Source organism: Oikopleura dioica, chromosome PAR (assembly GCF_907165135.1).
Source record: "Oikopleura dioica chromosome PAR, OKI2018_I68_1.0, whole genome shotgun sequence".
NCBI lineage: Eukaryota > Metazoa > Chordata > Appendicularia > Copelata > Oikopleuridae > Oikopleura > Oikopleura dioica.
The window spans coordinates 14,457,833-14,479,482 of NC_137293.1; the positions used below are offsets into that span (position 1 = coordinate 14,457,833).

The following is a 21,650-nucleotide window of genomic DNA, read 5'->3' on the forward strand; positions in this document are numbered from 1 at the left end:
CAAGAATGGCGGAAAAGAAGCCTTTGAAAATGCTGTGTCTTCACGGCTACCGTCAATCGGGCCAAGGCTTTCGAACAAAAACTGGCGCAATCCGAAAAGTGATGAAAAAACGCTGCGAGTACGTTTGGATTGACGCTCCTCACAAAATTCCGGATTCGGAAGATCTCGGCTGGTGGTTCAGCCAGGGACAGTCATACGACGCTTGTGCGACGACTAAAGAAGATAATGGCTTTGGCGAGAGTTTAGATTAGGGCTCGCCAAAAAAAAGTCGATGTCAATTCTCCCCTACGAATCGCACCTAAAAATGATCCCCGTTCTTTCCTGATTCGAATGATATGTCTCTGTCAGGCGTAAGTCTTGGGGAAAAAATTCTAGAGCTAGGCCCAAAATCCTGTTTTTGGGACTTCGATCACGTGCCATGACGTCATTTCTCCAGAAATTTCAATATTTTTTGAATTTTTCGAGCATAACTTTTTATGCTCTTTTGAATAAGCTACTTACGAAGGTGGGATCAAGATTTTGTCCAGAAATCCCAATAAAATCCTACTAAAAATCCCTCAAATTCACAGTTTTTCGGCCTAATTTTAACCAGAAAACCTTGGATATCTCGAGTTCCCCAAGTTTTCCCGACCCGGCAAAGCAAAGAAGCGCAACGCTCTATTCTATAAGAGTTTTGTCTCAGATCTGGGGAGAATCGAAGCAAACTATCGAAAAAAAATGAATTATTGGGAAAAAAGTACGTCAATTTTCGATTTTTTCTCAAAAAACGCCATTTTTTTCAATAAAAATTCTTAGATAGAACCAAAACCAACACTGCATATTAAAGCTCAGACTCTCAGCTTTATGTTAATATCAAATATAAATAGTTTTGAGAGGTTTGACTTGTTAGCTTTTTCGGTTAAGCGATCAGACCCCGAAAAAGGGCCATTTTTATCGAAAATTCGCTCTAAAATTTTTTTGGCTGGGTTTCAGGGTGTGGTTATATGGGGAGTTTTGGGTTTTAGGACATGGGGAATCAGAAAAACATACTCGTTCGCGACTTCAAAATTTTATGGCGAGCCCTAGTTTAGATTCTGTCGCCAAGGTTTTTGAAGAACAAGGTCCGTTTGATGGAATTTTGAGTTTCTCGCAAGGAGCTTGTTTTGCGGCGATCTTGTGCTGTTTGAAAGAAAAAGGAGATGCGAGGTTTCAAAACTTTAATTTTGCGATTATCGCGGCTGGGTACAGATCGAGGACAGAACAGCATCAGCAGTTTTTCAAGGTGAATTATAAAAATAATGGAACTGTCTGAGAACTTCGTAGGACGTGAAAGTCTCGTTCCCGACTCTTCACATCATCGGTGAAACAGACCAAGTCATCTGCCGCGAAATGAGCGATGAATTAGCCACCTATTTCGACGAAGAAAAAACGACCATCGTTCGCCACCCGGATGGACACATTATTCCTACCAAAGGAGACCCCAAGGCTGCTATTTTGAAGTTCCTCGACGACCAGCGTGTTTGATTTACAGAAATAGTACTGTACTGTATTGGCTGATTAGGAATCTGTAGAATAAATTAATACAACGCCTTAATTTTTCGCCTGACCGAGATTTTGCAGGGGTAAGAGGGACTCGTCTTTGCACATTCTGTGGCCTCTCGAGGGACTTGATCGATTCTTTTTTCGGTACCTAATTAACGGTACATTTTCCTAGGAGCAAATTTCAAAAGAGAGAATAAGCTGTTTTAGAAATAAGAGAGATCTTTCAAAGTGCCCAGAAATCCGTTATTTTGATATCTGATGGAGGATATCAAATCGTTGTTTTTGAGCATTATTTTCAACATGGCCCCATTTCTCTTTATCAAGATGAATTCGGCAGTTTTGTTTCTTCATTCGAACATACGCCATTCCGTTTATTTTTCTGTTTATGAGAGAGCGACCGCCAAAGAGAGATTACTTTATTTTTAAAGCAGATATTAAACAATAGGCTGCAGATTAAAAACGAGTTTTGTACTAAATGGGCAGGGTAGCGGATTTACGGTATGTTGTTGGCCCTAGAGACCGGTCGTTGCTTCCAGCTTTGGGCCAATCAAACCACCAACCCCATGTAGGTTGCCGACCATGTAATTGCTACAAGCTGGGCTATCCGGGTTATCTCTACTTTTTTTAATAGCTTCAAGTGCCGTCCTCATCTTTTCTCGCCAAAGCTCTTCATTGAAACAAAAAACTTTCTTTCGGCTTTTTAGAATGTCGGGAATAAAGCCCCCATCGAAAATTAGGCCACCGAAAGTCGCCGTCGGTGTGAGAGTAATAGCGGGCGGCAAGCCTGGAATTGTTGCGTTCATTGGAGAGACGGAATTTGCGTCGGGAGTTTGGGCAGGAGTTGTGCTTGATGAACCCATTGGTAAGTTACTTATTTATCAATATTTTTACGATCAATATTTTTACAGCAATCCAACAATGAATAATATTGAAAGTGAATAAAAATCATTATTCAAGGCAAAAATGATGGCTCGATCAAAGGCAAGCGCTACTTCCAAACGAGCGAAAACCGCGGAATCTTTATCCGTCCAGAAAAACTCGAAATGGACAAGTCTCGAACAGCCACGCCAACCACTCCCGCCACCCCTTCTCCAAAGCTCAAGCCGCGGGTCTCCGCCGAATCTCCATCAGAAGCAGAAGCGCTGAAAGTCGGCGATCTTATTTTATACAGCGGAAAGTCCGGTACTGTCCGTTTCATGGGCAGAACCGAATTCAAAGAAGGCATTTGGGTTGGAATCGAGCTCAACGAACCAAGCGGCAAAAATGACGGAAGCGTGCAAGGAGTGAGCTACTTTAAATGCCCTCCGAAATTTGGACTTTTTGCTCCTCCCCACAAAGTAACAAAGCTAAAGGGTGGTCGAGCAAAAGGACCAGGATCTGTGGCAAACCGATCTGTAAGAGGTAAGAATCTATTTTTTTATTGGTTATGGGATTAGAATAGACTAACTCAACATTTTCTACTAAAGCTCGATCTCCTGCAGGGTCAGTATCCTCCTTCGGCTCCGTCGCTTCAACCAACTCCGTGGCTATGGCTCGATCGGAAGCAGCTTACGAAGAGAGAATGAGGGCCAGAGCTCTACAGTGCAATTCCAAGGAGTTCAAAGCGATCATGGACGAAAAAGAGAAACAAGTTGCGAGCATGCTTCAGGAGCGGGAATTGGACAGAGATGAAATTGTCAAGATCTCCGGACAAGTTTTAGGTACAGCATTATGTTTTCTTTATTGATTTGAACGAAAAGAACTTTTGTTTCATACAGCAAGGACGTATGTAGACGTCTCCTTCAATTTTGGATCATTTTGTTGAATATAAGTTTTATTTAACCTTGATTTTTTATATTACATGCGGCATGCCACTTTTAAAAGGCCAGGAAAGGGCGCCACCTATAAAAATCCCGAGACATTTCTATCGATGCGGGATGTTGATAAAACCTTATTTTTCTACTTTAACTATCAAGAGAGATCCTTGACTTAATTTTCAGATCTTACAAATCAGCTGGAAGCCACCCGCGCAGAGCTTGAATCGACTCGCCAACAGCTTGTTGAATCCGAATCGAAGCGAAAAAGCACATCGAAAACGGATGATGACGATCTGGAAGACTTTGGCGATGATGCTGAAGGCGGAAATGAGATGCTTCTCGGAGAAATAGAAGACCTGAAGCAGCAGCTTCAGGATCTTGAAGAAGAGCGAGAGTTCTCGAAGCACGAATGGGAGGGAATCCTAGCGGCAGAGCAGGAGAAGAATGAGAAACTTCAAAAGCAACTGGCGGAAAATTCAAACAGTAGTCAGGTACAGCCACATTAATAATGTGACATTTTTCATCCATTTGAGGACTCTTTTGATGCTATTTCGGGTCGTGAAAAGCCTTAAAAATCATATGCCCTCTAATCAGGATATTTTTAAGGCTGGTCTTGACGACATTAAATCCCTCTGCGAAGAGCTCAAAGCCAAACTTGAAGTGAAAACAAAAGCAGTGGAACAACTCGAAGCCGAGCTTGATGAAGAAAAAGAGCTTCGACAAACAACAGAGTTGGAGAAAGAAGAGTTCGTCGTGAAAATCCAAGAGCTTGACAGCAACATAGAGGATTTGAAGGGCAAGATTCAAAGCTCTGCAGAAGGCCAGAGCGAAGAAGTCACGCAAACACTCGCTCAACTGTAAGTACCTCCCGCGTTTCTTTTTCTATAGAGTTGGAACTTTTTAAACTAACATTTCGGTTCTTTCACCAAATCAGGTACTGGCATGTTTGTCTGATTCAAAAGTTACCTCGTTCGTAAAAAGTGCCATATTTTGTCTTCTGTTCCATTTCCAACCTATTTCGCCTTGAGAACAACTTAGTAAAGCCTCAATTTTAGCGATGAAAAGAAAGAACAAGTTGAAGATCTCGAGTTTCAACTTGAAGAGGCAAAGTTATCCGTCAAAACTCTTTCGACCCAGATAACCGATGCAACACAGCGATACGAGTCTGAGAAGCTCACTCTGTCCGAGGAGCTCTCAAAGGCGAAAAATGAACTGGACGAGAGCAAAAAGACTGCGGCCGATTTGGCAACAAGGCTGGAGAAAATGGTGGATGAGTGTGGAGCGCTCCAGTCGGCGAAAGAAGAACTGGGCAAGAAAAGCGAGGAATCCGCGGGCCAGATTCAAGGAGAGCTCAAACTTGCGAAGGAAAAAGCGGAAAATGCGGAGCGACAGCTGGAGCTTGCACATGAGCAGATTTCCACGCTGAGGGAAGAGAATGAAGCTTCCAAAGATGAGGCCGCTCGATTGGAGGGAGAAAAGAATGCGACGGAGAAACAATTCTGTAAGAGCAATTCTTCCAATTTCAACTTATTGTCGATTCAGCCGAGTTCAAAAATTCAACCTCCGAGGCAGAGAAAACATCGAAAACTGCCCTTGAGAACATCCAAAAAGAGCTCGCCGAGATCGTCTCTCAAAACGAAGTGCTTGCATGGTATGTAGTTTACAACCCATCATATGGTACGTTCACCTTCATTTTTTATGTCGGTGTCCTGGTGCTGGGTGTTTTTTAATCAAAAGCGAACTCGTTTTTCAGTGACCTTGCTGCTGAAAAGAAACGCGCAGCGGAAATTGAAGCTCTAGGAAACTCCAGTGCCAGTTCTCTCGCTGAAGAAAAAGCTGCTCTAACGAAGTCCTTGTCTGAAAGTGAAACGAAGCTGAACGAGTTAATCAGCTCTTTTGACATCATCTCGTCTGAAAATAATGAAAAATCAACAGAAATACAGTCATTATCAGGCATGCCAGTTCATTCGCGTTCCACTTTGTTTACAATCATTTTAGAGAAAATCGGCAAACTTGAGTCAGAAAGATCCGAGCTTCAGCAGAAATTTGAGTCTGTTGAGAAGGATCTTGAAGAGGCGAAAAAGTCCATTGTGAATAGATCTGCCGAGCTAGAAAAGGTCACAAATGATCATTTGGGCGCTGAAAAACAGCTTGCTGAGCTTCGAGAGTCCTCAGAATCGGCGCAAAGAGAAAAGGACGAGTCTATCAAAAATCTGACAGAAGAGCTTGAAAAACACTCAGGTTCTCTGCAGCAATTGTCATCACAAAATGAAGCTCTTACAGAAGAGCTCAAGAAAAGAGATGATGAAATTTCTGAGCGCGACTCGAAGATCTCTTCTCTTGAATGCACCTTGTCCGAGAAAACCTCCGAGATTCAAACTGCGCTTGACAGAGCCAAGGAGTGGGAAAGCCAACTCAACGATATCAAGGAATCATCATCGAAATCGTCCACCGAACTAGAAGTTCAAGTTCAAAGTCTCTCCGAGGAGCTCCGACAAAGATCAAACGATCTGGAGAAGAAGACTAACGAAGTTTCGTCCCTCTCCGAAGAAATCGAAAAAGAGCGTGTGCTTTTGAAAGAGTCAGAAGGGAACGCGATCGAAATGGCGAAATCTCTCAATGAAAAGACCCAACAAGCGATTATTGCCGAAGAAAGCTGCAAAAAACTCGAAGCTGAGATAATTTCACTAAAGGAGCTTTCCGAAAAATCTTCGGCTGATGCTTCCGAAGAAATGAAGACTCTTGTAGAGAAATTGAAGCAAGCCGAAGACAAAGCCGAAAATGCCGAAAAAGAGCTCTCTTCTATGTCTTCAAAGTACCAAACTGCTTCAAAAGATCTCGAGGAAAAATCGTCCTTGCTATCAACAACTGAAGTTGATAAAGAACAATTGTCGACTGAGCTTGAAACTGTTCGAAAAGAGCTTGAAGCATTGAAAACCGAACTATCCAGCGCTACTGGTTCTTCGGAAGAAAAACATAAGGAGCTGGAGAAACTGAGAACGGAGTTGAGCGAACAAACAGAGAAATTTGCCGCCCTTGAAGCCGATCATCAGAAAATGGTCGCTGAGAAAGCAAGCAATGAGAAACTGTTGGAAGAAAAACAATCCGAGCTTCTTTCTGAAACTGAAAAACTCACTACTGCGAATCAAGAGCTCGATGTTTCTTCGGACAAAATCGTTTCTCTTGAGAAACAACTGTCAGAGCTCAAAGAAATGTCTTCAAAATCATCTGGTGAGCTTGAAGCAAAAACCGCAGAACTTCTGTCTCAAATTGCGACTCTGACCTCGGAAAAGCAAGAAGAGGCTTCAAAACGCGCGGAGCTTGAGGAACAGCTGAAATCGACGCAAGTTGAAATCAGCGAAGGATCTGAAATCATGGCGGCTTCTGTGAAAGAAATCGAAATGTTGAAGGAAAAGACTGAAGCTCTCAATCGCGAGCTCGCCGATGCAAAAGCTGAAAATGTCGAAAAAGACAGTCAGCACAAAGAAGCATCCGAAACGATTTATAATTTGTCAAAGGAACTCAGTGATCTTCAGGAACGGGTCTCGAAATTTATTTTATGCAGAAATTAAAAGAAACTAAAAGGAGGAATATTTTTTGTGGTGGACTTTCACTTCAAAGGCGAATCGTACTGCTTTTGGCGAGTGAGAAAGCGGGGACTCAGAATCGTAAAAGACCAGGGGAATTTCGTCGGATTTCTTTTCGCGTTGCATTTTGAGTTTTTTATTCGCTTTCATGACTCGCGGACTTGATCTCGGGCTGGTCTTGTTGATCAGGAGCTTCTTATCGTCTTGCATAAGCTTGTTGGTCATCATATTTTTGAACTTTAACATTTTTGAGTTTTTGGTTTTGCTTTTTTTTGTGGTCGATTTTCAATCTGAATGAGGAAGCCCTGCACCTTCTCCTTTAATACTTGCGAGTTGCGTAAAATTTCCTATAAAAATAATGTGGATCTTAGCAACAAACTGAAGGTCGTTGGAAATTTGATGAGTCGCACATTAAAACTCATGCGGTCGAAGTAAAATCATAATTGACGCCAGGCAATATCATGGAAATGGTTTGTTTGATCAAGTCACGATTCCAAGCACCTTTACTCATAGGATGTTTCTAGGAGTCATTTTCCAAAATAATTGTTGATAATTAAAGATTCTCATCTGGGGAATATTGTGGAGACCCAAAAAAGGTAAAGTTCGGCGAAGAAACCAACGAAACGAATAAGCTCCTATCGAAGGAGAAAAACAAAGCCTTGGAGGATCTCAATTCGAAAATCGAAGAGATCAAGTCCAAGGACGACGAAATCGCTTCATTGAAACAATCAAACGAGCAGATTTCAAAAGAAAACGCCGAAAAAGTCAGCCAATATGGAAAAAACATCTCTGAACTATCCAGCCAAATCGAACAGCTGGAAAGATTCCTCATTGAAAAGGACAAGGAGATCGAAACGCTAAGAAGTTCGCAGAGCAGTAAATCGGCCGAGCTAGACGACATCCTTGTAGAAAAAAATAAGTGCATTACGGAAATGTCCGAAAAAATTGACGCCGAAATTCATTCAAAAGACCAAGCTATCAAAGCGCAAGAAAAAACTATGCAAAAATACGAAGACCTAAAAGCAACCCTATCAGACGAAAAGTCCAAGGCCGAGGCTGTCAAAGAGCTCAATCTCAAGATGGAGGAGGAAATTAAGGAGAAAAATGTCAAGCTTCAAGAGTTTACTGTCCAAATATCGTCATTACAAAATGAGATTTTGGAAAAAGAATCTGAGGTGCTAGAAGTTAACGAGAAACTCGGTAGGATGACCTTAGTGAACGCTTTTGAGTGATGAAATTCTTTCAGCGAAAAAGCGAAAGCGAGCTGATTTGGCAGACACTTTGGAGTTAGAGAATCAGACGCTTCAAATGCGTATTTCAGAGCTTGAAAAAAGCCCGATATCAAACGGAGTCGTTAGCATCACAAATGTCAACGGATCTGGAGACGGTAAATTTTCAAAAAAAACCATTTGCGATAATTCTCATATTTTGACTTTTCAGATAATTCAGCCGTGCAAACTGAATTCTTGAACTCAATCATTGCAGGAATTGGATTAGATTCTCTCTTCCTAGCCGCTCATTTCAAATTAATTGAGCATTAGTGGGAGCATGACGACTTTTGGGAAAGTTTTGTCATCTAGTCGAAAACGAATACTGATCCAAGTGTTTTATTAATGCAAAACAGCGTTCTAATCCACTCAGGGCAACAAAAAGACATCTCTAAGCTTCACGAGCGAATTCAAGAGCTCGAAGCGATGTTGGTGGATGATCCTGCGCCCTCCCCTCCTCCAGGTACTCTCATCATTCCAATCCCGGTTATGCTCTTTTGGCTTATTGTATTGCTGCTTTTCATAGCCGGAATACGGGTGACTCCGCGCTGCTCTTGAGTCTTGCGTGTCTTTCTTTTCTTTCCTCTTTCACTTCCTTCTTTCCTTTCTCTTCATTTCTTCTCTCAGGCAATCAGCTCATGCCCAATCTTCCCATGGGTATTGGTGGCAATCATAGAGACCTCGATCCTGAGGCAGGTTTGACAAGATAGAAATATTCAAAATTATGGAAGAAATTTTTCAAACCTCGAATCAGGAGCCATTCGAAACTCTTTATATGAATCGGCAAGGTGGTCGAATTCAAATGTATTACGAGACGACCGAAAATCTATGGGATGAAGACACTTTTTAAACAAACACCTAGAGCCTTAAGTTTACCTCTCTATCTTTCCTATCTCTATCTATTTCCTTCTTTTCTTTCTATCTCTTTTCTACCTGACTATCCCTTCTTTCTTGACAATCTTTTTATCCTTCTTTAGCCAACCGACCCGTTTACCCAGCCTTAATTTCACTCTAGGACACGATTCGACCCTATTCTTTGACACCACCGTATCCTCTCTGACAAAGAAACCTACAAGATCGTACTGCGATATTTGTGAGGAATTTGACAAGCACGAAACAGAGGACTGCCCAACCCAGGTGCGCTACTCGCTCTCTTCGTTGATTCCAACCATAACTTCTCTAGAACGACGCTGGAGATAACTACACCGTCAAAAACACAGCCCCTGCTTGGGACGATGACGATGATGAAACTTTCTAGAGCCAATTCAACTTCACCAAAGACCTCTTCACGATAAAAGTTCACCAAGCATTATCAAAACTACGACCAACTTACAACACTGACCTTTTTCTGTACTATTCATTTTTAAGTTTCAAATGTTCTTCACCTAAAACTATTCATTTACATTTACTTTTGCTGCATCCCAGTTCTTTAAACATGAGTTCAATTATATTCAAGATTCTTTCTTTAATTTTATTTCAAGCTTGCAAATGTAGTGGTTTTTGTGTGCAATACTGCCTGAAAATATACCCTTTGTATAATGAAAATTGCATGTTCTGAACAGAAATATAACTACTAGAATGTCAGATCCCAAGCCTTTAAAAATGCTAATGATGCATGGATACCATCAGTCAGCAGCAAGTTATCGCGTAAAAGTAGGCGGCATTCGCAAAAAGATAAAGAAACGATGCGAATACATTTGGTTTGACGCACCACATGCTGTCCCGGATTCTGAAGATTTCGGTTGGTGGTTCAGCCACCTTGGTAAATACGATGCGATCGCGTACACAGATTTTGACGAAGGGTTTGATGCGAGTATTGAGTACATGGCCAAGGTCTTCAAAGAGCAGGGGCCGTTTGATGGAATTTTGTCTTTTTCACAAGGAGCTTGTCTCGCAGCGATTCTCTGCTGCTTGAAGGAAAAGGGAGACGAGCGATTCCAAGGCTTTGACTTTGCAATAATCGGTGCTGGGTACAAATCGAGACAATCTCAACACGCTAAATATTACGAAGTAATAAAAACTCATCTCGACAAATTCTAAAGCTCTCTCTTTTAGGACGTCAAGGTGACAATTCCAACTGTACATACAATCGGCGAAACTGACGGAGTCATCCCGCCAGAAATGAGCCACGATTTGCTCTCCATCTTTGATCCTGACAAAACTAAAGTTGCTACTCACGATAAGGGACATTTGATTCCAGCGGCAGCGGAGGCGAAAACTATTCTTATTGATTTCTTAGATGAGATGCTCAAGCAAAAAGCATCGAAATAAACATCACTCACTTATTCTGAGTACGTTTTTCGAATTCATCTGATTTAGAATGCTACGACTGCGAAAAGCAGCGATAGTTTGGAATCGGAAAAATAGAGAGCTTCCATATTTGCAAAAGAAAGATGTGAATTCTTTCGCGAGCGAGGAGGAGTTTCAGGATGCTACGGACATTGCGACTTTGAGAAAAGCGAAACCAGAGTTGTACCATTTTGAACAAGTCGTGCCTTACGGATCCAGAGTGCTGCCGAATGACAAGTTTAAATTCTTGGTCAATCCGGTCAAGTGGGAAAGTCACGAAGAATACTACAGGTAATCCATCTTTCATCGAACCGAATGACAAGTTAATTCTAGAGCAGCGCTTGATGCAAGAGAAGAAGAACTCGAAAGCTACCATCCAGCTGACTGGGACTTTGATTATGACCACCGAATCACTTGGTTTGGCATGGAAAAGCTAGAGGAAGAAGGCGCTGCTGACAAACAGTCTTGGCAGATATTCCCAAAAAGCGAAGTTGAAAAAGTTAACATTGGATTTTATCTTCCTGAACCCAATCCTGTCGAAGTTGAAGAGCCTTCCAAGGAGAAAAGAATCGCGATGAAAAAGGACATTCTTCTTGGGCAGCTAAAAGTCGACGAGGGAAAAATCAACTCGGCGTTTTTCGATAATTTTACTAATATGACGACGGAAAATCTAATCGGAGCTATCGATACGGCACAGGAACATTATAACATTCTTCAGGTAGATTTTCTCAATAAAATGGCTTCTAATTTGAAAATAAGGATCAATTTGGAAATGGTCGATTTTGCTCCGTGGTTCCTTTTGAAGTTTCTTGGGGAAAGATGGTGAGCTTTTGGGGCAATGAAATCCCAGCTGAAGACATGAAGGAAGCACCAGAGTTCAAGCTCAAGCATGCTGAGGGATCTCTTTACACTGTCGTTATTTCTTCGTTAGACAGGTAGAGTTAGTTTGTGTCTTGCTTCTCTGATGACGTTTCTTAGTAACTTTATCGAAAACGATGGTTCTACGCCAGAAATCCTTCACTACGCCGTTTCAAACGTCAATGAATCCACTTCTGGCGATGTTCTTTGCGATTACCTCCCTCCCATTCCGGCGAAAGGCTCTGGCTACCATCGACTTGTGTGTACCGTTTACCATCATACAGAGAGATTAGAGATCCCAGCTATCGACGGATCATTAATTTCCAATCGTCAATTTTCTTCAGCGCAGTTTTTAAAAGATAACGAAGAAATTCTGACTCCTGCTGCTTTCCGCTTCTCACAAGGTAATTTTGAGCATCTGCTCAAAATATTGATGCTTATTTTTAGTTCAATGGGATTCAAGCGTGAGCGAAACCTTTTCAAAAATCCTCGAAATGCCGGAGCCAAAATTCGCTTACGAAGCGCGGGAGGAATTCCCACTTTCCAGGCCCGCAGGCTTACCCAGCGGTATCGAAATGCCCGTCATCAAATCTTGGTACCCGAAAGAGCCCAAATACCCGCGAAGAATGGAGAGACAACCTATTAAACCAAAACTGCGACAAATTAATTATTTATATGATCTGAATAACCATCACGGAATGTTTGATAATAAATAGATCTGAAATTCAAATTTCTAATTGTTCTACAGAGGCTGCGTTTCAGGGCTCTTTAAGAGGGAAAGTGTGTAAATCTCACGAGTCAATATTTACAGATATGAACGATGAGAAATCGGAGAGCGTGCAGCAGCAAAAGCAGCAGATAACTCAATTTTTTCGAAAAAGGAAATGGTCGCCTGAATTGATAGAGACGAAAAACCCTGCGTAGAAGAGAGCATGCAGGGCGCTTACAATTCTGAAAGCGATGATGAGAGATGCCAGTTTCCGACATTTACGGAGGCAGTTAGGAAGCACGCGAATTGGGATGAGCTGAAGACGAAGAAGAATCATCAATTCTTGTTTGACATCAATGCACCTCATTCTCTTCCTCCCTATCCTTTGATATTCAGTGATAAATGGGACTCCGATCATGTAAGAATGCCTTTCTCACCGAGCAATATTCTCAAAAAGAAAGGCGCAAGTTCATCTGGCCCAGGGTTTAAAACGCAAATAGTCGACGGAGTAAAGAGGCTTGTTGGATATGAAAAAGGTTCACCCGAGCCCAAACCTGAGCCTGTTCAAAAAGGGCGATGGACAGAGGTGCTAGATGGAATTGGCAATCTGGAAGGATTTGACCGTGTTGCAATTTTTTCAGCGGATGATTTATTGAAAAATATTCAAAAGTATAATCCTCAAGTGAAAGATGTCACACTCCTCGAAAGCTATTTCCGACAAAACCCCGAAAAGAAGCCAAGATTTTTCAATAGGATTCTTCCTAAAATGCGCAAAATGGTTGCTAATGCCGACAAAGTGTTGACTCAAGCTCCTCAACTGCTGAAAAAACTCCATACTCAGGGAGAACGTACAATTTGGATGACTCAAGAGCAATGTGCTCATTTGCTTGTTCTTTCCTTTTTCTGTTGCTGGCCGAAGCGAAGTGGAAAAAGATCTGCTAGAAACAAAGAAGATGAATATGATCGTTTCAACGAGATCAACTTTACTCGCTTTTTTAGTCTACAACCGAGTCCATCTTGCTTCGCAAAGCTCGAGTGTATCATTGAGTACTTCAATTCTGTGACAAAGGAGATGCCTAAAGGAGTGATCAGCTTCAAACGAACATATGAGGAACAAATTCCAAACTTGGACGACCCAGACATAGAGTTTGCTGACGCTAAGTGGATGCCTTGCCATATTAAAGGAAAAGGGTTGATCGAAGATGAAGGAGATAAATTCATCCAAGCTGACTTCGCGAACAAGTTTATCGGCGGTGGAACACTCGGCCGGGGCTGTGTTCAGGAAGAAATCAGGTTCATGATCTGTCCTGAACTCATCATCACTCAATTACTCTGCGAAGAAATGCAAAAAGAAGAGGCGATCATCGTCACTGGCGTCCAACGATTCTCAAACTACTCGGGCTACGCTGATTCCTTCAGATTCGAAGGCAGTTATAATGATCCTCTTGCTGTAAGCTACAAACGAGATTGCTACGGACGAATTCCAACTGAAGTTTTTGCTATCGACGCTGTCAACTATGTGTATCCCTATCGCGGAGACACACCTCATGACCAGTTCTCTGCAACGAGCATCAAGAGAGACATTCTCAAAGCGTACTCGGCTTTCAAAGGCTGCACTCCAGCTACAATCGCTACAGGCAACTGGGGATGTGGCGCCTTTGGAGGAGACCCGGAGCTCAAGGTAAATAACTATGAAAATTATATTTCCTTATATCCTTCAGTTTGTGATTCAAATGATTGCCGCTGCGTTTGCCCAGCGACCTCTATGGTACTTTTGCTTCGACGATCTTATGACTCGCAGTGATGCGAAACTATCATCAACGCTCGCGGAAATCAAGTGCAGCATTGAGAAGAAATCTATCCGTAAGAAATGACTAGGAATTCCTTCATCTACTTATCACCATTTCAGCTTATGTTTTCGAGCTTCTAACTGAGTTCGAACCTGGACGAGAGAAGTTCTCCGAGTACCTGAAAAAGAACGATCCTGAGCCGACCCCAGGAACTGACTATGTTTAAATCTCTTTCATCGCACTGCCTTGATTAACCGATTCTGATTCAATTCTTCTCTAATTTAACATGTATATTTAATAATTTTGCCGTCTCATAGTTTTGATTTCAGACAATGAGTATCATCCCTTTCCCAACTTATTATGACGCCTGTCCCAAGACATCTGATTGGGAAAAGGTTCTTGAAACTGATCAAGTTCTTTTCGATGTAACTTCTGTTGGAAAAGATCGTATTCTTCCATCAAAGAAGACTTTCAACGGAGAATACTCCAAGGATGACTTTGTCGACATGCCGTTCTCTGATCATTCTTATTGGCAAACCATCAAAACTAAAATTTGCGACGCGCAATTTGAGAACCTCTCCCAACTCGAAACTGCAATCACTTCTTACAATAAATCCGTCAGATCTCTCAAATGCCTCAATGCTTTTTTTCAAAACATTTCCCGACGAGCAGTCTTTTTTCTTCGAATCGCTTCTTCCGAAAATGCAGAAAATCGTGCGAAAGGCACCGAATATTCTCACCGAAGCGCCTTGTCTCCTCAAAACAGGGATGAACAAATCTATTTGGATGACGCAGGAGCAATGCGTTACTGCCTTGGTTCTGTCGTTTTTCTGTTGCTGGCCAGAAAGCTCAATTCGAATGTATAAAAGCCAAAACGCTACTTATAATCACATCAACTTCGATCACATTTTCCAATACTCCTCAAATTACCACGGGCAAATCTTCCCTCGTCTTCAGTGTTTCTTGCATTATTTTAAACGCGTTACGGACGAAATGCCAGTGGGAGTCATTTCTTTCAAGAGAATTTGCGCTTCTTCATTTCCTGACTTGAAGAATCCGAATATTAAATGGCAAGAAGTCTGTTTTGTGCCAGATGGATTAATTGAGGATAAAGGAACGGGCTGATTTCAAACCATAATATTTTGACTATTGCACAATTTCTCAATTTTAGAAAATAAAACAAGCAGATGCATTTTCCCAAAATCGCCTAGCTTTTGATTATTTGCCGCAGATAATATCTGCTCTATCAGAATTTAAACTGACGAAAAAGCTCCTCTCAAGGGGCATCTTTTAGGCAAATTCCTCACACAATTTATATACTTTATCTAATGATATCTTTCTAGGCCCTAATCAGTCCAAATCTAATCCGTAAAAAGGCCGAAACAACATCCAGCTTGATTTCGCCGATGAATTCATCGGCGGACTAACTCTTCGATGGGACACGCTTCAGGAAGAAATTCGCTTCTTGATCTCACCAGAACTGACTGTGGCGCAGCTTTTTTTCGAGAGAATGTCTGATTCAGAAGCGATCATCATTACCGGCTCCGAACGCTTTTCAAGATATTCTGGTTACTCTCAATCGTTCCGTTTTCGCGGCAATTTTGTGGACACTCAGCCGAGAGATGGTTACGGAAGAAAAGGGACGCAGATTCTCGCGATCGACGCTGTCAACTACGGATACGGCGATCACGGAAGATCTCAATTCGACGAAGAAAGCATTCGAAGGGATATTCTCAAAGCATTCATTGGATTCAAAGGCTGCGTTCCAGCCACGATTGCGACTGGAAAATGGGGATGTGGTGCGTTTGGAGGAAATGTCCAGTTCAAAGTAAGCAAGCTCGTTTATTTTTTGCCTATTCATGACCAATTTTCTTCCAGTTCGCAATTCAATTAATTGCTGCCGCGCTAGCTTCCAGACCGCTGCAGTTCTTTTCTTTCGACAAAGAATGCTCATACGAAGATAATCCCCTCTCTTCGACGTTAGAATCTATCGCTAGAATGTTCAGAACATTGACAATCGGTAAAACAAAATTTCTAGTACAAGCCTTAAAATTTCTTCTCAGATGAAGCATACCAAGTCCTGCTTACGTTCAAGCCACGCGAGAATACATTTGCTGAACATTTGCAAAAATGTACGGAGATATAATGAAACCCTACCAATCCTACTAGTCGATCACTGTGTACCGATTGAAAAAAAACATCTTACAAACAAACTTTTATCCCCTGATTCGAATAATTCGCCTTAGAGATTAAAGTCTGCCTTCTTTCATTGCCAAAACTTTTGGCCCAAAAGTTCAAAAATAATTCCTTTTTATCGCAAGAAATGCTCAAGCATAACATGTATTTTGATTATTCTGCAAAAAATAAAAAGCCTCACTTCTTCAAAAATTATCTTCTTAAAATCCTTATTTAGAAAGAGATTTTGAAATAAAATGGATCCTCTGGGTATCGAGCCAGTAAAGACCGAAACTTTTGAAGCACCAGCCAAGCAGCAAGCTGATCCTGCTGATGTTGACTTGTATACTCGTTACGTCAAGCTCAAGAAGCAGATTGAGTTCTTGGATGTTCAGGAGGAATACATCAAAGATGAAATGCGCAACCTTCGAAAGGTTCTTCAGTTTTTCTTTAGACTTCGTTTGGTAAATACATTTTAGGAATACCTTCACGCTCAGGAGGAAGTAAAGCGAATCCAATCGATTCCTCTCGTCATTGGCCAGTTTTTGGAAGCAATTGATCAGAACTCCGCAATTGTTGGAAGTACCACTGGCAGTAACTACTACGTCAGGTACCCAAAATCAGCTGTTGCTCTAATCTTAATCAACCTTCAGAATTCTTTCTACAATCGACCGTGAGTTGCTCAAGCCATCCGCTTCGGTAGCTCTCCACAAGCATTCAAACGCTTTGGTCGATGTTCTTCCACCAGAGGCTGACTCTTCCATCACCATGCTCGGCGCCGATGAGAAACCAGACATCAGCTACAGCGACATTGGTGGTCTTGACACACAGAAACAAGAAGTCCGGGAGGCGGTTGAACTTCCACTCACGCACTTTGAGCTTTACAAGCAAATTGGTATTGATCCTCCTCGAGGTGTCTTGATGTACGGACCTCCTGGTTGTGGTAAAACTATGCTCGCCAAGGTAATCAACGATTTTACATTATATTTCTAAACAAAATCTTAAGGCTGTGGCGCATCATACAACTGCCTCCTTCATCCGCGTCGTCGGCTCCGAATTCGTCCAAAAATACCTCGGTGAAGGTCCACGAATGGTCCGCGACGTCTTCCGCCTTGCCAAAGAAAACTCCCCAGCAATCATCTTCATTGACGAAATCGATGCTATTGCGACCAAGCGATTCGATGCCCAAACTGGTGCCGATCGAGAAGTGCAGCGAATTCTCCTCGAGTTGCTGAACCAAATGGACGGTTTTGATCAGACCGTCAATGTTAAAGTCATCATGGCTACAAACAGACAGGACACTCTTGATCCCGCTCTTCTCCGACCTGGTCGACTTGATCGAAAGATCGAATTCCCTCTTCCCGATCGACGACAAAAGGTAAAATTACCATTTTTTCCGGAATAACATCAATCTAGCGACTTGTTTTCACAACCATCACTGGTAAAATGAACCTTTCCGACGATGTTGACCTAGAAGACTTCGTTGCTCGACCGGACAAGATCTCGGGTGCTGATATCCACTCAATCTGCCAAGAAGCTGGTATGATTGCTGTCAGGTAAAACGGCTATTTTCTTCGTTGATTTCATCGTCGATTTCAGAGAGAACCGATACGTCGTTCTTGCCAAGGACTTCGAAAAAGCCTACAAGAACCAGCTCAAAAACAAGGACGAAATGGAGCACGAGTTCTACCACTAAATCATCGAAATCTCCCTTCACAGTTACTACTTCTCGTAGCAATTTTACATGTTTCTGTTCATGTGCAAGAATACAGCCACACACTATTAGTATTCAATTTTGTTGATTTTGAGTTGGCAATTTAGATGTTTGAATAGTCGATGACAAGAGACAATGAAGTTAGCGAGCTAAGTTTTATTGTGGAACATAATGGGCGAGTTGAAAAGTTTTCACTATTGTATCCTGTAATTTACCAGGAGTTCTACAGAGAGAGCCAAAAGAGGTTCAAACTTGACGAATGTACCCGATTGATCCTGCACTACGAACACTTTGACAATGTCTTTCGACCGATAAGCTGCGTAGATTTTGAAACCCTCATCAATTTTCGCATTCACTGGGATGACTCATCCGATTCTGACGCTGTTCTAATCAAAATCACTGTCGATGAGACGAGTCCTCCAACTCAATCAACTGCCAGAAACAACATTTCCCTTCCATATCGTTTCGAGAACGAATTTCTTTCGCAACGCAACGGCTATTTCATCCCTGAAGATGTCGATGATCCAATTTTAGCGCCAGTAGCTACTAAACGCTCTCCCCTTTCGTCTCATGAGTCCGATAGGTTCATCCAAGAGCCATCAGATGCTGCGTCAGAGAATGATGTGTCAATAGAAGACAGCGAGTGGGATCTTCAAGGCAGTTTTTTCAACATTTTCAGTTTGTTTTATTACATTTGCTCAAGACTTGAAGGTCGTTTTGAATCATAGGAATATTCTGAAAAAGCTTTCTCAGAGCTCTTGGGCAGAGGTGGATTTGGACGAGTTTATGCTGCAATCTGCCAAGAGACGAACAAACGACTAGCTGTAAAAGTCGTCGATACTGACAAAGAAGATGATACCGAGATACAGCATATTTTTGAAGAGATTGAAACGCTTAGACAGCTGAGTCACAGAAATATCATTCAGTACATTTCGTGTGGAAAGGATGAAAATACTGTTTATGTATTTATGGAGCTGATGGAGGGGGTAACGTATAGATGAAGATTCAAAGAGGATGATCATTTGTTTAGGGAACGATTCATACGTATTTGAAGAAATACGGAGTGATGGACGAAGTTCTAGCGAAAATGTACACCAAGCAGGTCTTGTGTGGGCTAGAATATCTCCACTCGCTACAAATTGCTCATCGTGATGTAAAAGGCAAGATTGATCCGGGGAAATTCGGTAAGACACTCGTTTAGGATCAAATATTCTCCTCGACGCAACCCTCTCACTCGTCAAACTCGCCGACTTCGGCGCCGCCAAGAAGCTCAACTTCATCGACAAATCGCGCTACGACCAAAGGAGCAAAAAGGGCGACATCGTAGGAACCCCGTACTGGATGGCCCCAGAAGTTGTCCGCGGCCATGGCTGTGGCCGCCGTAGCGATATATGGTCAGCTGGCTGCACCATTCTTGAGATGCTCACGCTCAAGCCGCCTTTCAAAAATTTCGAACCTCTCGCTGCCTTATTTCAAATTGCCTCCGCAACTGATTCGTCTCAGATATTCGACCACGAATTGTTTTCGCCCAATCTTACTGTAAGAAAAGAATTGGCATTTATCGTCTTTTTGATCGTCTTATTTAGGACCTTCTTTCTTCCATCTTTGTTCCAGTTAACGAGCGCCCGTTGGCCTCATTCTGCCTGAATCATTCCTGGTTCTCCCAATCTAATCAAAGTTAATTCACCTCCCTTTTCAACCTTTTTTAAGACTGTAATACACACAAAATGGCGGCCCAGGAAATCCAGCGCCTGAAGCTCGATCTCGGAATAGTTGAACAAAACATCAAAGTATTCTCGGACATCATCACAGAAACGCCCGTCCCTGGAACAGAAAACGCAAACGATGCGGCTCTCCTTCCAAAACTAGACAAAAGCTGCCACGAAATGCAAGACAGGCTTTCTCAGTTGCTATCGTAAGTATTCCGTAGTCAAATTATATTAATTATAATTAAAATTATTAATATTTGATCGTTCGCCACTTGAACTCTTCCTCGTCTGATGCAAGATAATTATACTCTTCCTTGATTTCCACCTTCAGAAATTTGGACCCAGACGTCCACGGTGAAATCTTCATGGACGCTCTGAGAGTCAACGACGAATTAAACAATATTTTCCTCCGCTACGAGCGCTTCTGCCGCTCCCGTCCGCAAACTGTAGCCGCTAACGAAGCTGCATCGAGTCCCCAAGAAACATCTGGCCCTGCAGAGGGAGTGCTGATAGATTTTGGAGACTCAACTCCTCCTCCAGCTTCGAATGCCCCTCTTCCGCCGCCTCCAGGAGGAAGATTGCCTCCTCTCCCGAACGCAGCGGGCAATTCAGAATACTGGCTCAACCAAGAACAACCTTCACAATCCGGCCCTTCTGAATTCGACGCTTTTCTAGCGTCCAGGCTCAATTCCAAGTAGATACACAAATCCCGCTTTACGAAAATATGCGATTTCTTTGTTTCAATTCAATTCTTTTTATCAAAATTGTTGAAATTCGTAAAAATATGACAAACTCCAACTTTTATGCATGTGAATAAGTTCTTGTAACAATGATTTTTCTTCATTTCCCAAAACAAAAATAACTGTACTAAATTTCTATCAAAGATAAAAAAACTATTTTTGTAAAATTTAAAATAAGAAAGTCTTTTGCTTGTTTTTATGACTGAATCTATTTGTTCAAATCCTCTGACTTGGAGGCGCGGACTTTCATCAGACAGAAATGGTTACGTAATGAGAGACCTTGATCATCGAGAATGCGCTAGTTTCGATCGCCCATTGGCGCAAACCGTCGTTTTATCGTAGGCTGGAGGCAACCACCACCTCGCCAAAGCACAAGCTGGATCTAAACTGAAAAACGAAGATCGAGAGAGTACTCTTCTGAGTTCACACCCTTTTTCAGAGATTTAGCAACTCTACTTAGATTTTGACCTTGGAAAGAGGCGTGTTTCTGTGAAACTAGACATTATTGCATTGACCCAAATCTGAAAAAATGATTAATAAAGCACAAGAGAATTTGAATTTTTACTTAATAAAAGCGATTTTTCATAGATTTGCAGATTCACAAGGATAAAATCATGTCTTTTTCAAGGAAAACACGTCTATTTCGAAGGTCAAAATCGAATACCGTCATTTTCCCAAGCGGTCAACTCTCATTTAGCCCTTTTTTTCTTGTTATATATCAATTTTATTAAATATTTCTTTTGCTAGAATGTCCGTTGCCAAGGGAAAGAAAGTCTTCGTCCAGAAATGCCAGCAGTGCCACTCGTACGCCGAGGGCGGCAAGCACGGCCAGGGACCCAACCTTTGGGGCCTCTGGGGACGACAATCTGGCCAGGCTGAGAACTACTCCTACACTGATGCCAACAAGAGTAAGCTCACCATTGCCTTGATGTCTCTATAAATTCCGTTTTAGACTCTGGCATCACCTGGAACGCCGAAAGCCTCGACGAGTACCTCAAGGACCCCAAGAAGATGATTCCAGGTAAGAAAGCTTTAGAAACTGGCCGCTAAAAAGCATTTTTAGGCACTAAGATGGTCTTCGCCGGATTGAAGAAGAAGGGAGACAGAAAGAACCTGATCGCCTTCATCGAATCCCTGCAATAAGAGTCATTGAAATCAACAAAAAACTGAAAAGATTGTTATCTTCACCTACTGCTCTTTTTCGCTCCCCATAATCTCCAACCTCCTTCTCCTCCTCTAGAATTTACAAAATGTGTGTACCTCGGGTCCAGTTCGGGAAGTCCTACCCACCAAGTTTCGCTCTCAAGCCTCAATTACTATATTTATTGTAAGACTTTCTGGACTGCCCGTAGTTTTTAAGTTTCGAAAAATAAATGTCAAAAACTCCCACGATTCTCATTTCATTATTTTTTATTATGCAGGTCGTTTTTCATGTCATGAATTCATTCATCAGATTAATTCATCGAATTAAAAAGACCTGTTAGAGCAAATAGT

The 21,650-nt window shown here is 42.0% G+C and overlaps 10 protein-coding genes and 1 pseudogene across 12 annotated transcripts in view; 10 read left to right on the forward strand and 1 right to left on the reverse strand.

Annotated features, from left to right (window-relative positions):
* LOC145705526 (uncharacterized) overlaps positions 1 to 21,650 on the reverse strand; it is a 73,671-nt gene that overhangs the window by 39,117 nt on the left and 12,904 nt on the right. The window lies entirely within an intron of this gene.
* LOC145702022 (esterase OVCA2 pseudogene) lies at positions 6 to 1,573 on the forward strand (annotated as a pseudogene). The gene is made up of 3 exons (XR_014134289.1): positions 6 to 250; positions 1,066 to 1,261; positions 1,303 to 1,573. The product of XR_014134289.1 is annotated as an esterase OVCA2 pseudogene (transcript).
* LOC145705523 (uncharacterized) lies at positions 2,250 to 9,627 on the forward strand. Its single transcript, XM_081783002.1, has 15 exons — positions 2,250 to 2,383; positions 2,479 to 2,922; positions 2,988 to 3,221; positions 3,501 to 3,808; positions 3,924 to 4,174; positions 4,373 to 4,818; positions 4,860 to 4,968; positions 5,071 to 5,270; positions 5,316 to 6,859; positions 7,507 to 8,104; positions 8,151 to 8,291; positions 8,345 to 8,386; positions 8,543 to 8,635; positions 9,188 to 9,309; positions 9,356 to 9,627. Exons 2-15 carry the CDS (start codon positions 2,565 to 2,567, stop codon positions 9,428 to 9,430), a joined length of 4,521 nt encoding a protein of 1,506 aa, XP_081639128.1. The 5' UTR covers positions 2,250 to 2,383; positions 2,479 to 2,564; the 3' UTR covers positions 9,431 to 9,627.
* Positions 9,728 to 10,454, forward strand: LOC145705536 (esterase OVCA2-like). The gene is made up of 2 exons (XM_081783016.1): positions 9,728 to 10,182; positions 10,228 to 10,454. Exons 1-2 carry the CDS (start codon positions 9,751 to 9,753, stop codon positions 10,441 to 10,443), a joined length of 648 nt encoding a protein of 215 aa, XP_081639142.1. The 5' UTR covers positions 9,728 to 9,750; the 3' UTR covers positions 10,444 to 10,454.
* LOC145705528 (uncharacterized) lies at positions 10,472 to 12,049 on the forward strand. Its single transcript, XM_081783007.1, has 5 exons — positions 10,472 to 10,752; positions 10,795 to 11,179; positions 11,221 to 11,396; positions 11,440 to 11,723; positions 11,767 to 12,049. The coding sequence occupies exons 1-5, from the start codon at positions 10,493 to 10,495 to the stop codon at positions 12,033 to 12,035; spliced, it is 1,374 nt and encodes a 457-aa protein (XP_081639133.1). The 5' UTR covers positions 10,472 to 10,492; the 3' UTR covers positions 12,036 to 12,049.
* On the forward strand, positions 12,101 to 14,119 carry LOC145705525 (poly(ADP-ribose) glycohydrolase-like). The gene is made up of 3 exons (XM_081783004.1): positions 12,101 to 13,709; positions 13,750 to 13,891; positions 13,938 to 14,119. Exons 1-3 carry the CDS (start codon positions 12,252 to 12,254, stop codon positions 14,042 to 14,044), a joined length of 1,707 nt encoding a protein of 568 aa, XP_081639130.1. The 5' UTR covers positions 12,101 to 12,251; the 3' UTR covers positions 14,045 to 14,119.
* Positions 14,122 to 16,183, forward strand: LOC145702023 (poly(ADP-ribose) glycohydrolase-like). Its single transcript, XM_081779234.1, has 4 exons — positions 14,122 to 14,938; positions 15,195 to 15,646; positions 15,697 to 15,838; positions 15,882 to 16,183. The coding sequence occupies exons 1-4, from the start codon at positions 14,311 to 14,313 to the stop codon at positions 15,962 to 15,964; spliced, it is 1,305 nt and encodes a 434-aa protein (XP_081635360.1). The 5' UTR covers positions 14,122 to 14,310; the 3' UTR covers positions 15,965 to 16,183.
* LOC145705533 (26S proteasome regulatory subunit 6B-like) overlaps positions 16,233 to 21,650 on the forward strand; it is a 49,598-nt gene continuing 44,180 nt past the window's right edge. The window contains exons 1-6 of one of the 2 annotated variants that reach the window (XM_081783011.1): positions 16,233 to 16,427; positions 16,473 to 16,603; positions 16,647 to 16,956; positions 17,000 to 17,371; positions 17,410 to 17,549; positions 17,593 to 17,781. In XM_081783011.1, coding sequence (XP_081639137.1) covers positions 16,251 to 16,427; positions 16,473 to 16,603; positions 16,647 to 16,956; positions 17,000 to 17,371; positions 17,410 to 17,549; positions 17,593 to 17,689 — 1,227 coding nt within the window. In that variant the 5' untranslated portion in view covers positions 16,233 to 16,250 and the 3' untranslated portion in view covers positions 17,690 to 17,781. Of the gene's footprint in view, positions 16,428 to 16,472; positions 16,604 to 16,646; positions 16,957 to 16,999; positions 17,372 to 17,409; positions 17,550 to 17,592; positions 17,782 to 21,650 lie in introns of those variants that run through there. The other variant, XM_081783013.1, reaches the window with a different exon arrangement.
* On the forward strand, positions 17,811 to 19,393 carry LOC145705531 (mitogen-activated protein kinase kinase kinase 3-like). Its single transcript, XM_081783009.1, has 5 exons — positions 17,811 to 18,364; positions 18,461 to 18,693; positions 18,738 to 18,867; positions 18,909 to 19,246; positions 19,294 to 19,393. The coding sequence occupies exons 1-5, from the start codon at positions 17,830 to 17,832 to the stop codon at positions 19,387 to 19,389; spliced, it is 1,332 nt and encodes a 443-aa protein (XP_081639135.1). The 5' UTR covers positions 17,811 to 17,829; the 3' UTR covers positions 19,390 to 19,393.
* On the forward strand, positions 19,422 to 20,320 carry LOC145703078 (TOM1-like protein 2). Its single transcript, XM_081780390.1, has 2 exons — positions 19,422 to 19,622; positions 19,748 to 20,320. The coding sequence occupies exons 1-2, from the start codon at positions 19,435 to 19,437 to the stop codon at positions 20,112 to 20,114; spliced, it is 555 nt and encodes a 184-aa protein (XP_081636516.1). The 5' UTR covers positions 19,422 to 19,434; the 3' UTR covers positions 20,115 to 20,320.
* On the forward strand, positions 20,876 to 21,548 carry LOC145703079 (cytochrome c-like). Its single transcript, XM_081780391.1, has 3 exons — positions 20,876 to 21,064; positions 21,109 to 21,177; positions 21,220 to 21,548. The coding sequence occupies exons 1-3, from the start codon at positions 20,905 to 20,907 to the stop codon at positions 21,297 to 21,299; spliced, it is 309 nt and encodes a 102-aa protein (XP_081636517.1). The 5' UTR covers positions 20,876 to 20,904; the 3' UTR covers positions 21,300 to 21,548.